Below are 14,068 nucleotides of genomic sequence, written 5' to 3'. Positions count from 1 at the left end.
CGGGAGAACCTCCAGATAAACCCTCAGAATCATTGCTTTGTCTACCACAAATATAACTCCGCTAAAGCCGGGATTTGAACCCGGGTCGCGTTCGTCGTAAGCCAGCGCTCATATTTGGCAACTCAATAACACTATTACAAAAGTAACCGTGACTCCTGACGCTGACGTTTTGTGAATGAAAGCGGTGGGTAAAGAGCGGAATCTATCAGTCAGGTGTCACGGCCCAGTAATCAGTGGTCATAACATATTTCGGTACGGTAGAACATCTATTCTATTTAAAGGTTGGCATGGCAACGAGCCAGTCCGCGATCGCAAGGTTTCCACGGCCGGCGCATATCGAACTAGACTGGAGAAGCACGTGACCGACGGACCGCCCGGTCAGTATTCACCGTGATTGCGAGGCGGGAAGACATCATGGCTTGTCTCGGCAGCTTGAGGGGTGAGTTCACGTGTCAGCCTTCACACGGGATCTGCACGCTATCAACTGACAAAAATTCTTCAAATCCGGTATTTCGTACGTTATTGAATTTTCTACAACTGACTTTTTTTTAGAAAAAATTGGACAATACGTAACACATTTTCTTGTAGTTATATCCCTGAACTTAACTAAATACGCATGCTTACGATGCGCAAAGTAAGTGATGTGTGACGCCGAAATGTAAATGTGAGAATATTGCCGTTCATATTACTGCATTTACATAATTATTCAATGAAAGTGCCAAAAAATGTAAATATAAGCTAACCGAACATGGGGCTATTATTATTATTATTATTATTATTATTATTATTATTATTATTATTATTATTACTTACTTACTTACTTATTGGCTTTTAAGGAACCCGGAGGTTCATTGCCGCCCTCACATAAGCCCGCCATTGATCCCTATCCTGAGCAAGATTAATCCAGTCTGTACCATCATAGCCCACCTCCCTCAAATCCATTTTAATATTATCTTCCCATCTACGTCTCGGCCTCCCCAAAGCTCTTTTTCCCGCCGGCCTCCCAACTAACACTCTATATGCATTTCTGGATTCGCCCATACGTGCTACATGCCCTGCCCATCTCAAGCGTCTGGATTTAATGTTCCTAATTATGTCAGGTGAAGAATACAATGCGTGCAGCTCTGCGTTGTGTAACTTTCTCCATTCTCCTGTAACTTCATCCCTCTTAGCCCCAAATATTTTCCTAAGAACCTTATTCTCAAACACCCTTAATCTCTGTTCCTCTCTCAAAGTGAGAGTCCAAGCTTCACAACCATATAGAACTACCGGTAATATAACTGTTTTATAAATTCTAACTTTCAGATTTTTTGACAGCAGACTAGATGACAAAAGCTTCTCAACCGAATAATAACACGCATTTCCCATATTTATTCTGCGTTTAATTTCCTCCTGAGTGTCATTTATATTTGTTACTGTTGCTCCAAGATATTTGAATTTTTCCACCTCTTCGAAGGATAAATCTCCAATTTTTATATTTCCATTTCGTACAATATTCTGGTCACGAGACATAATCATATACTTCGTCTTTTCGGGATTTACTTCCAACCCTATCGCTTTACTTGCTTCAAGTAGAATTTCCGTGTTTTCCCTAATCGTTTGTGGATTTTCTCCTAACATATTCACGTCATCCGCATAGACAAGAAGCTGATGTAACCCGTTCAATTCCAAACCCTCTGTGTTATCCTGAACTTTCCTAATGGCATATTCTAGAGCAAAGTTAAAAAGTAGAGGTGACAATGCATCTCTTATTATTATTATTATTATTATTATTATTATTATTATTATTATTATTATTATTCGAGACTTTAGATGACATGGTAATTGTGCCTGTATTGATCCTTAATACTTCCGACGTTTAGAAACTGCTGCTGTGTTCTTGTCTAGTTTTTTTTCTTATTGAAGACATAACGGAAAGGTGGTGGTGACTTTTCTTTAGGTCTCCGGTAATATGGTCCTTATAATGAAATTTTTTTAAGTTGGTTATTTAACGACTCTGTGTTAACTACTAATTTTAGTGTTGATAGAATTGGTGACAGTGAGATTGTATTTGGCGAGATGAGGCTGATGATTCGCAGTAGATTACCTAAAATTCACCTTACAGTTTTCGAAAACCTCGAGAAAAAAAAAACATCCAGATAATCAGCTCAGGTGGGAATCGAACCCACGCCCGAACGCAACTCCGAAACAGCATGCAAACGCGCTATCGCCTCAGTTACGCCGGTCGGTTAAAGGAACATTTATTTGCCATTAGAAATCGCTGAAAATATCAATATGCTCGCAGCGCGAATATTATTAATTGCACAAGTCAATATGACGACAAATGCAGTTGTATCATCTATGAATGTTGCCATACGTATTCCAATTTGTAACTACAGGTGGCGTGCTTGCTAATTCGTAACAGCGCAACGATCTCGGTCTGCAATGTGAACTCAAGCAGAAAAACGTGTGAGACAAAAGTCACTTGCCAAATAGGGAAAATATTATTTTGAAATGGCAAATGTACAGGGACATCATTTTATTTTTACTAACATTTCTAATATTAACCTGGCTATACTTTTGGATCAACGATTAAGAAGCGGAAACACCGTTTAATACCCCCTTCCACGACTGGAGTTCGATGATACTGGCGTAATATACAAACAAATCACTTTACTAGGTATAGGAGGGAAGAAAAGTAGTTCATCCATTTACGTAAACTAGGAAATATCGCGATTTTGAGTTTGATCATTTTCATTAGGTTTTTGTTTAATTAAAATACAGTACAGTATTAACAGTGAGTGTTTTTACTCACGAACTGAGCTATCTATGCGGATGTATTCATTATGCAGTGTATACTATACTGTCTAGAGCACATTAGCGTACACTATAGAGAATGAAGTTAAATTTAAAAATAATCATAATATGGATGTTTACTTAAACACATTTTTTAAAATGGTGGCCGTTCATTTCGATACAGGCTTCAGTTCTAATGTACATATTATCGCACTATATATTATTGTACGTAATTCCAATTACCAGGTTAATACTTCGTATCAGTAACTCATGTTGAAATAATTCTGTACCTACTCCATAAAAGAGACCTTACGTACTGTAAATTCAATCTTCACTTCTGCCCGATCCGAAAAGATAAAATTACTCAGACATGCTATCTACTGTCCGACCAAGTGGTTACGTCTCAGCGTCGTAGAAAGGGAGGAAATCACGTGACAGTTAATTACTTAACGAGGCCCTTTTATTTAAGTTATTTTAAACAATTGTATGGGTATAAAATTACATAGACGTCCAATTCCTAACAGAAATTAATGTTCCCAGAAGGGAACTAAGACAGCCCAGCCACTAGCATTTACAGAGAAGCGACTAGAAGCAGGTGGGGGAAACCGGGATGCGACGTAGGCAAATGGAAAATGATGCAATATTGAAAGCTCTTTCGTCACTGCAAAACGCGAACATATTTTTGGAACGTAGTTTACTATGACCGTAAGGCTACTATGACTGTATATGCAGGCTTGGATCTCTGAGGAGGACGGTTGAATTTCATTAGTAGAAGGGGTGGGAGTGAAGTACATTCAAAAACTCAGGTACAATAAAAATTGAAGTAAAAATAAAATGATGACCCTGTACAACCATGACAACGGCAATAAGGACCAATAAGGAATACGATAAGAACAAAGACAAAGATCACGACATAGACCATGACAGAGATCATATGGACCACGATCAAAGATAAGAACCACTATAAGGACCATAACAAAGACAACAATGACCACGACAAAAAAACCAGGATTACGATAAGGACCATGACAAAGATAACAAGGACCACAATAAGGACCTCGACAAAGACAACATAAGGAACATGACAAAGAAAACCAGAATCATGGTAAGGACAAGGATCACAACATGGACTATGATAGGGATCATGATGAGGACCATAATATGGACAACTATCATAACAAAGACAAGAGCCACGTTAAGGACCATGACAAAGACAAAAAGGACCACGATAATGACACCAAGAGTCACGATAAGGACCACCATAAAAACAGAGATAATGATAAGGACTATGATATGGACCATGATCACGAGGAAGACAAGAACCACGATAAGGACCATAACAAAAACAACAAAGGTAACAACAAAGACAATAAGAACATGATAAGAATTAGGACAGAGACAACAAGGATCATGATAAGGACAACAAGGACCACGATAAGGACCAGGACAAAGACAACAAGGATTATGATAAGGAAAAGGATCACAATGTGGAACATGATAAGGACCATGATATGGACCACGATATCCACAAAGACAAGAACCACATAAGGACCATGCCAACGATAACAAGGAACATGACAAGGACAACAAGGATTATGATAAGGAAAAGGATCACAATATGGAACATGATAAGGACCATGATATGGACCATGATCACCACAAAGACAAGAACCACATAAGGACCATGCCAACGATAACAAGGAACATGACAAGGACAACAAGGATCACGATAAGGACCTCGACAAAGACAACAAGGACCGAAATAAGGACCACAGCCTATGGACCACGATCATGACAAAGACAAGGACCACGATAAGGACCATGACAAAGACAAGGATCACGATAAAGACCATGACAAGTTCAATGACTAGAACAGCGGAAGACAGTTTCAGACGGTGTGACGTTTGTGGAGGAAGAGCACATCCTTCATTTCGTGTGACGTCAGGTGAGAGCATCGTAATGCAAAGTTGCCTACATAAACGGCGTTTCTTTGATTTAAGAGAGGAAATAGCATTATTCATGACTGGTCTAAATCAGCCTGTCCCTGAGTTGCAAGAAAAAACCTGAATTTGTGACTTGGCTTTCCATGCTGATTTAACAGGCCACTTAAACGATATAAATACCTCACTTCATGGCAAGGATCTCATCGTAACAGATATATGACTTACTACAAAATTAAAGCGTTGAAATTTCCATTCGCTCTATGGGTAAATCAAGTGCTGGCTGGAAACACTGTGCATTTTTCAAAGTTATCTCAAGTGCGAGATCCGGACATTACTCTCTCTAAAAAATATGTGCAAATTCTACAAGATCTTCTTCGCCAGTTGAGTTAGGTTTCAAGATGTAGAAACAATTTCTACTACAACTTTTTGCAATCCCTTAATCAGTAGATGTCAAGGACAATATAAACACAAGAAGAACTTGGCTGACTTTTACAGGGATTTCTCCCAAGCTAGATTCCCGAGATTGTATGCAGTTCCTGCACAGTTATTATGTATGTTTGGTTCGACATATGTATGCGAACAATTCTTTTCTGTTATGAAACTTGCTAAGCCTAAATCAAGAACTACCTTATCACCTTAGCGTGCAGTCTTAGATTATATAATGCTCAGTCAACATGTCCTAGTATTGAGAAATACTAGAAAAAAGAAAAAAGAAACAGAAAATGTAGGAAAATGTCCACATATTCATTCTGTGCCTTCTTCCAAATTGCAGTGAAAAGAAAATATAGTTTGTACGTATTTTATCATAAAATACAGCAAAGGTTGAATTATTTCTAATCTTTTAAACACGTGTGATTGCAGTCGTTATAAATAAAGGATATCTTGACGTACAAATGAACGTGCATGATAAAAACTTCTATTATTTTACACTATATTTGTTTCGCCAAATTAACTGATATGAAATACTGCGTAATTATTAGATACAAAAAAGTATCCATCATATGAGACTGACTTTGTTATAGATGGATTTTCGCATAATAGATCAGAAATTGAATTGTTTATAATCAGTACACAAGATGTGCAATTCAAATAGTTAACATTACAATTCGAATAGCCAGGCATTAAACTGTGTTATGAACACCAGATCACTTTTATCTATCTCCTACATCACTGCTACCTGCACGCCTAATACCCTCTCCTCCCTCCCAACAAACTGCTGTCCACATTTCACATCCCTGCAGAGACGTCGAATGCGAGAAGGCAGAACGGAGTGAGGTGACGTCACAGTGCTCTATCCTGTCCTGGTCTGGACAAGAACTACGGTAAGGACCATGGCAAAGATAAAAAAAAAACAATAAGGACCACGACAAGACAACAAGGACCACAATAAAGTTCACGTCGTTCAAGACAAGGAACACGAGAATCTTACACAAGCTAGCCGGTGTCGGAGATTGAACACCGGACCTGAAAGATAACTGGCACTGCTCTGATGCAATCAATACGCAATCCGCCCACGTGCTCCACGAGCAATGCGAGAGGTGATTAACTGACTTCGCATTTCGGAATACTGTAGGCGTAAGACAATCTCTTTCATAATATCTATCCATGTTACATAACTCTAGGTCTAGGCACTTGTTTCCTGGCTTATCTCTAGACACTTAAGGCTATACATTATTTTAGATGGTATGAATGTACATATTGTGTGGAGTTAGCAATGTATGGGGCAGAAGCATGGACATTACGAAAAGGGAAGAGAAGCGACTAGAAGCACTTAAAAGGTGTGAATATGGAGAAGAATGGAGCGTGTGAAATGGACAGACAGAATAAGAAAAGAAGCTGTGTTAGAAAGAGTGGGTGAAGAAAAAATGATGATGAAACTGATCAGGAAGAGGAAAAGGAATTGGTTGTGTTACTGGCTGAGAAGTAACTGCCTACTGAAGGATGCACTGGAAGTAATGGTGAATGGGAGAAGAGTTTGGGGGAGAAGAAGATGCCAAATAATAGACGACATTAAGATGGAGACTATGTGGAGGCTGAAAGGAAGGCAGAAAATAGGAAAGACTGGAGAGTGCTGGATTTGCAGTGAAAGACCTGCCCCTTGGGCAGAACACTATGAATGAATGAATGAAAATGTATGTATGTATGTATGTATGTATGTATGTATGTATGTATGTATGTGAAAATTCCTTTGCAGAACGAAAGCTATATTTGTTCGGATCAAATTTCTGCGCATTTAAAGACAAAACTAATAGTAATATACGTTACAAGAGCGATATGTTGACATTTTCATGTTCGAGGAAAAAATTGAAAAAGCGAAACGTAGTTGAGCTTTTTTAATTTCCGAGAACATGAAAACAAACATACCGCTCGTGTATCGTACATTATTTTGTGCGAAGATCGTTTATTACATACCTGAAAGACGAATTTCTAGTTAGTTGCAATGAAATCTCCATGTTGGTTTCTGTTTAATGACGCCAACTTCGGAACACCAAAATATCTTTCTTCAACATTGTTGCTGTAAAATGTTTTCTGTGTTTACTATACTCAAGCAGGCCGTGATATAAGTCTGTCTTCCCCCCCCCCCCCAGTCTATAAATGCGAACTTAAAACAAACGGTAAGGTTATGTAATGATTTATTTTTCATTTTAATATTTTAACAATATTATTTACATAACATATTGCAGTAATAACATCGGCATCTGGAATCTCGTTGATTTTTTCACGGCTTCCTTAATGTTACTTGTATCAGGAATGCAATAAGTTTCGTGGAGTAGTAGACTTTACTTAATTTTTGCAAATATTTAAAAACAATAATTAACATTGCAATGTAGGTGAAATTGCAGTGGTAGTTTCCAATTCATAATTATTACTATGTTAAACGTCTCTAAAAATAATATGTTAAAAGCCTAAAGCAGTAAAATGAATGTCGCGCTTAAGCGGTAAGAAGAGGGAAATTGTTATGTGTGTTACGTTGGGAATACTGAATGTGGTATTTCACACTTACCGCGTATTGGTTCTGTGCGGAAAACAAGCAAATATGCACGATCTCGCACAAAATTCTTTTACCATAATACACTGCTCTCTTAAATTAACTGAGCATATTGGGAATTAAATCAATGGCTTTCCCAAAACATGTTATGAAATGTTTTATATAGGCCCTAAGACAAATTTTTATCTCGAAAAGGAAACAAAATTGAATTTAACATTTTTGTTTGAAATGTCTCAAAGAATAACCCCCCTGATATTAATGACATTACTTACTGTTCATTATGTATAAACAAACAATATTAGATTTTAAAAATTTTATGTACGGTATATTGAATATTATAGTTGAGACCGAATAGAATTCAAGGTAATAAATTGTTACTAACGTTTATGTGGTTAAGAATCTATGACAAAATGTGGGTCTGCAGCATGTCGTCGCTATTAACAACACGCACACACGAGCCATATCCCATGTAATAATAAATTTTAATCTCCCACAACAAAAAGGATCGAGTCGGGATTTTCAGTATTATAATATGTATTATTTATTTCTTAAAATTTTGCCCGTTACAATGTTACTGTAATATCAATTTTCATTTCTAGATTTTTAAATTTAAGTATACTTTTTATATCAATAACTTTTCTCCATTGGCCGTATATGCAGAGTGAACAATAAGTATGGAATGTTGCTAATAACTTCTTAAATTTTGATTTTACAAAACAAAAAACAAAAAATACAAACCATACAACATGATACCAGTGTTCGGAAAAAGTTATTCAGGCAATAAACTTTATATTTTTTAATGGCACTCTATATTAAAATTTACATATTACGAATCTCCATTAAATTTTACGTACATGAATGTGTAGCAATTTTATCCATTTATCCGTTTCATATATTTTAACTGTTTATTAAACTTGTTTCATGGACTTCAAACTTCAGACAAATACGTATGTAAAATCATGTTGAGTAGGCCATAAAAGTAAACAAAACACTATGACTAACGAAACTTTACCACAGATGCTCAAAATGAGAATCATTCATAGCCAAACAATGTCCCAGTCTATCCCTTGTAGATATGAGATGGAACAGATCAGTCATGTAACTGTGAGAAAGACAATGGACTGTTTCCGTGACAGACTGGGACACAGTTCAGCTAGGAACGGTTCTCATTTTGAGCACCTGTTGTCAAGTTTGGTTAGTGATAGTGTGTTGTTTAGTTTTATGGCTTCTCAACATGATTTTACATACTTATTTGTTCAAGTTTGAAGTTCACGAAACAAGTTTAATAGTTAAAATACATGAAATGGGTGAATGGGTAAAATTTCTATACTTTCATACGTAAAATTTTATGGAAATTCGTAATATGTAAATTTTAATATAGGGTGCCATAAAAAAAATAAAATTCACTGTCACAACCTGTATGCTTGGTAACTATTTTTAACACAGGCATCTTATTGCATAGTTTATCTCCAACAGCTTTTGTGTAAACTTTTTTTTGCAAAATCATAACAATTCTTAAGGTGGTCTTACAATGTTTGAGCAGACTTTTCATTCAAAACGAATAGCGAGAAAATGTAAAAAAGACGAATACTTTCTGTTATCTATTTTGTTACCATTTTTATAAGAGAAAAATTATATATGAATAACTATTTGTTTTATTGTTGCATTGTTTCTCAAAGACGCATTGATTTGACAATTCAAAACAATCTAAGGCCTTTAATTACAGATGGTAGAAAAGCGAAATTTTTTTTACGCCAGACGGGACTTCTTACACACTTCGGGAGGGAATCTTGGTTCAAAAAATATGACAACAATGGTAGTTATTCAGTTCTTTATTTAAAATCCACTTTAAGCATTCGGACGGCTGCGACTTGGTTATCGAACAGTCGTCTCGCTTCTTATTATAGGCTGATAACACCCACAGCTATTAAGATAAACGTGCGAAAATTTGCTAGTTGGTCAGTCGTGTCAGCTGTTTAAGTCTCGCAATGCGAAGAATTCAGTTCTGAAGCGGGCTTGCCAAATGGCGGGTTACATTTTTAAAGCAAGAGAGTACAATGGAGAGTTTTCAGAATTGTAGAGCCCTTTCTTCTGGTGGTTACACAAAAAAAGTGACGGTAACAAAGGACACCGTTGTCTGTTATCCATTGTCTTCTATACATTTTGTTTTCCTTGTATCTCATTGTTCTCACTGTCTTCTTTTTGTTCTCCTTATATTCCTCTTGTTTTCCTTATTTCTCCCTTTTTCCCTGTATTGCCCTTATTTTCCTTGTCCTCCTTGTATTTCCCTTGTTCACCTAATATTTACCTTGTTCTCCTAGTATTCCCCTTGTTCCCCTTCTATCCTCCTTGTTTTCTTTCTATACCTCTTATTCTCCTTCTATCCCCTTTGTTCTCCTATTCCCCTTGTTCTCCTTCTATCCCCTTTGTTCTCCTATTCCCCTTGTTCTCCTTCTATTCCATTTGATCTTTTATTCCCCTTGTTCCCTTACTATTCCCTTCTTCTTGTGTTCCCCTTGTTCTATTGTTGTACTTGTGTTCTCTTATGCTCCTTGTATTTCTCTTGTTCTCCTTATATTCTCCTTGTATTGTCCATATTCACCTTATATTTCCCTTGCTCTCTTTGTATTCCCCATGTTCGCCTTGTATTCACCTTGTTCGCCTGGTATTTACTTTATTCTCATTGTATTCCTCTTGTTCTCCTTGTATTTCCTTTTTGAACCTGTATTCCCTTGATCTCCTTGTTCTTCCTGTATTCCCCTTATTCTCCTTATATTCCCCATGTGTGATGGCACCCACATGTATTTCTACATTAAGATATGAAGCATAATAAAGTTATGCTCCTATAATTTATAAAACCCACGGCCCTCGGCCAGAATTGAAACTCCGACCTCGAATCCAATGATTGGTACAGTACCTTCTATCTCTAGAGTATCTCTAGAGTTCTAGATCATGGAAGACCAGAGCGACCACCTCCTCCTAATGGCGAGGTGAAGAGAGCAAGAGAGTTGCACTTGAATGGCGTTTAGGTGGACAGTTTTAATATCTCTATTTAAATAAATTTGAATCGTTAAAATATTCATAATCTCACGATCCTTGGACCTAATCATAAGTGTAGTAACCAAAGACGATTATTACATAATTATTTATCTTACAAATTAATGCAGTTTCCTTACAGACAGAGCTGGCTATCAGCTTGCTCCAAGTGTTTTCGATAGCGCTAAGATAAACAGACGTGAGAATATTCAATGCTATAATCTCAAGAATGTCTTCAACGAGGTCCACTTTTCTATTAAAGCAAGACGCAACATTTCTCAAAAGTTAGTCAGATTTGTGCTGATTGAAAATATATTTCTACAGGAGGTTGCAGAATTCACTATACAATTTGTATTTGAAATAACAAACAACAGGTTTTAAGATGCATGACGCGAATGTTAATAGCGTGTAGAGGCAAACTTAAAATTATTTCCACAATGTTTTTTTTTCTTAGAAACAATCCTCGATATTTGAGATGCTAAGCGCACAAATGGCCCAAACCACAAAATTTGCATATTGAGTTTATTACTTTAAAGAGCTTCTCATATTGTTCTCTTCAAAGTATAAATCAGCCTATTCATAATTCTCAGTTTTTCCATGACATTTCAGCACAATTTTTGTTTGTGTATCGCATTTCGACACTGTTACAAAGAGGTAAAGTGGAAGTATAATTTTTTCAGTTGGGCCATTTGTGCGTTGAGCGTATCAAATATCGAGGATCTTCAAAATGGCTATGATGGAGATAAGACGTATACAGGTGTCCGATTTATCTTGTGCACCTATTATAACTTATTTGTTTGGATAGCTATTGGAATTTTTGTTTTTGAGCGTTATGTTAGAACGAGGGGCTAATATGAGTGTGGAGATTTGGTGCATGTAACTACATTATCGTACAAGATACGCGTGACGTCATCAATTTTTCAAATAGCACTACATACTTTAATTATGTTACATTAATTACACACATTAAGACGAGTTCAAAAATATATCACAATGTCACCTTCCTAATCAATAACAACAAAACGAAACAAAAAGTACTTCCAATGTGATAATGTTATGCTTTGAGAGTCACAGAAGATGTTCCAAATGGTGATCATTCACATTAATGCACATTCGAAGGCGTTTCCTGAAAGACCGATGACTGCCCGGCATGTTGCTGGCTGAATGGACACACAAGACTGTCGAATGCGTTGCTGCATGTCGTCTGGTGTTGTCAGAATGTTCTGATACACACTGTCCTTTACAGTTCCTCACAGGAAGAAGTCGAGTGCCGACAGGTTCGGAGAACGTGCAGGCCACTATACGTGGATTGTGGGGTCGACAGTTGTTGTGGTTTGTTTACACGTTAAGACACCAAACACACAACACACGACGTGTACGGACGTCAGTCGTCTTTCGTTTTGTGTAAGTTAATGCACAAGATGAATGGGGCACCAAAACAAACGACACATTCTGATGGCATTCATTTTGCACTTTGTTGTTGTTATTGATTGGGAAGGTGACATTGTGATACATTTTTGAACTCGTCTTAATGTGTGTAATGAATGTAACATGATTAAAGTATGTAGTGTTATTTGAAAAACTGATGACGTCACGTGTATCTTGTACCATAATGTAGTTACATGCATCAAATCTCTACACTCAGTCCACACCTGAGCTTGGTGGCCGTAATTTTGAGCAACTGTTGTGACGTACAAAATGTTACGTTAACTTGGATTTGTCAATGATATGGTACTGTACAGTAATAACTGTAAATACTGTAAAAACTAAATGTACATAAATACGTACTTGTAAAAATTAGCTGTAAATAATCCGGAAAACAGTAATAGTTAAAGACATGATTAAGCCCATATCTCCTTAACCTGGCTTCTTAGACTCTAGGTTACCTATGTCAGAATGTTCAATATGTCCTTTTTAATTTTTGCACGCTTTTACTGAAACACTCTTTATGTATTTTTGTTTATGTTCTTGATCTGTCATTCAAAAGAAATACAAAAATGAAGTCATTTGCTATTCTTCCGTTTTCCTTTCATACACTAGACATTTTTCTAATCCTAATGCAGGGTTATAAGGACATTTGTTTCTTCAACATTTAACGGGTCCCGATTGGGTTTTTCTTATAGGTTTTTCCAACTGTAAGGCGAATGTTAGGTGATCACATGACGAAGCCTCGGCCTCATTTCGTCAAATACTATTTCGCTATCATCCAATTATATTAACTCTAAATAACTTAATAATTGATATAGCATTATCAAATAACGCTAGTAAAATTTAAGAAGTGGCATGGGTTTTGAGGAAATTCCTATGATGTGCGTGCAAGGTTTATACAGGAGTTAAATTAATGGAATTGGGACAAATATATACAATTTATTGTATCTAATGAACAGAATGAAGCTTGTATTAATTTTTTTATAATTACGTATGTTTCGCTTCCATGTCAAAGCACGAATGAACATCATTATTTTTTAAATATATTGCAACCCCCCTCCCATGGATTATAATAAACTCTTCCAAAAAGGCTATGTACAATATATACGCACTCATTTTGTATAGAAATGGACTCGTTCATATGTTGAGTTTATTGGAATCACATGAGCATTTTCATGGCAGCTGAAGTGCAATTTCCGTTCTACAGAATCCTTTAATTTTTCTATTAGTGTGGGTCTAAAATATACATTACAAGTAAATAAAACACTAAAAACAGAGTTGATAGAATATCCACTAATGTTAATGTCTGGGAGCCTTTTTACTTATAGATTTTGGCCGTCTAAGAATTTAATGTTTTATTAGTAAACAGTAAATAAACTACCAGCTTCTGAAAGTAAGAAGTAAAGTTTGGATTACTTGTGTTTCAAGGTTAGGTAAGAAAAAAACTGATTTCTTGAGAGTAAATGTTCTCATACTTATATGCAGAAAAAATAGAGATTATTTACTCGCTTATTAGTATAGAGGATGTAATGGATATAAACTGTCAAAAATGCTGGTGGTAGAGCGTTGATAACCAAAGAAAAAAGTCACATGTTAGTTTCATGTAACTGTTATGGTTTTGCCAGAAAAAAGAAGAGTTTTGTGAGTTTAACGTTTTTCGAAAACATGGTATTTTACAAATTAAAAATAACATTTTAAGATGATATTAAATTTCACTGTACATTTTATCCTGTAGACCGATATTTACTGCCTATATAATTTTTGGCAGTTTATATCGTTTAGACCCTACAGACTACAGACCATAACACTCAGTTTAAGTATGAACACCTATACTGTGATCAACAATAGACGGTACAGACCTTAGTTGCAAAAGTGGTAAATGTATTGTCTAAGGCTA

The 14,068-nt window shown here is 36.3% G+C and overlaps 1 protein-coding gene across 4 annotated transcripts in view; it reads left to right on the top strand.

Moving 5' to 3' along the window:
- Positions 1-286: 286 nt before the first annotated feature.
- Positions 287-14,068, top strand: part of LOC138710642 (sialin-like) — an 83,320-nt gene continuing 69,538 nt past the window's right edge. Inside the window, exon 1 of one of the 4 annotated variants that reach the window (XM_069841679.1) lies at positions 287-439. In XM_069841679.1, coding sequence (XP_069697780.1) covers positions 415-439 — 25 coding nt within the window. In that variant the 5' untranslated portion in view covers positions 287-414. Of the gene's footprint in view, positions 515-14,068 lie in introns of all 4 variants that reach the window. The other 3 variants (XM_069841680.1, XM_069841681.1, XM_069841678.1) reach the window with 3 other exon arrangements.

The sequence above is a fragment of the Periplaneta americana genome, chromosome 12 (genome assembly GCF_040183065.1).
Source record: "Periplaneta americana isolate PAMFEO1 chromosome 12, P.americana_PAMFEO1_priV1, whole genome shotgun sequence".
NCBI lineage: Eukaryota > Metazoa > Arthropoda > Insecta > Blattodea > Blattidae > Periplaneta > Periplaneta americana.
The sequence above is the reverse complement of the archived record's forward strand: the minus strand, read 5'-3'. Positions and strand labels throughout refer to the sequence as shown.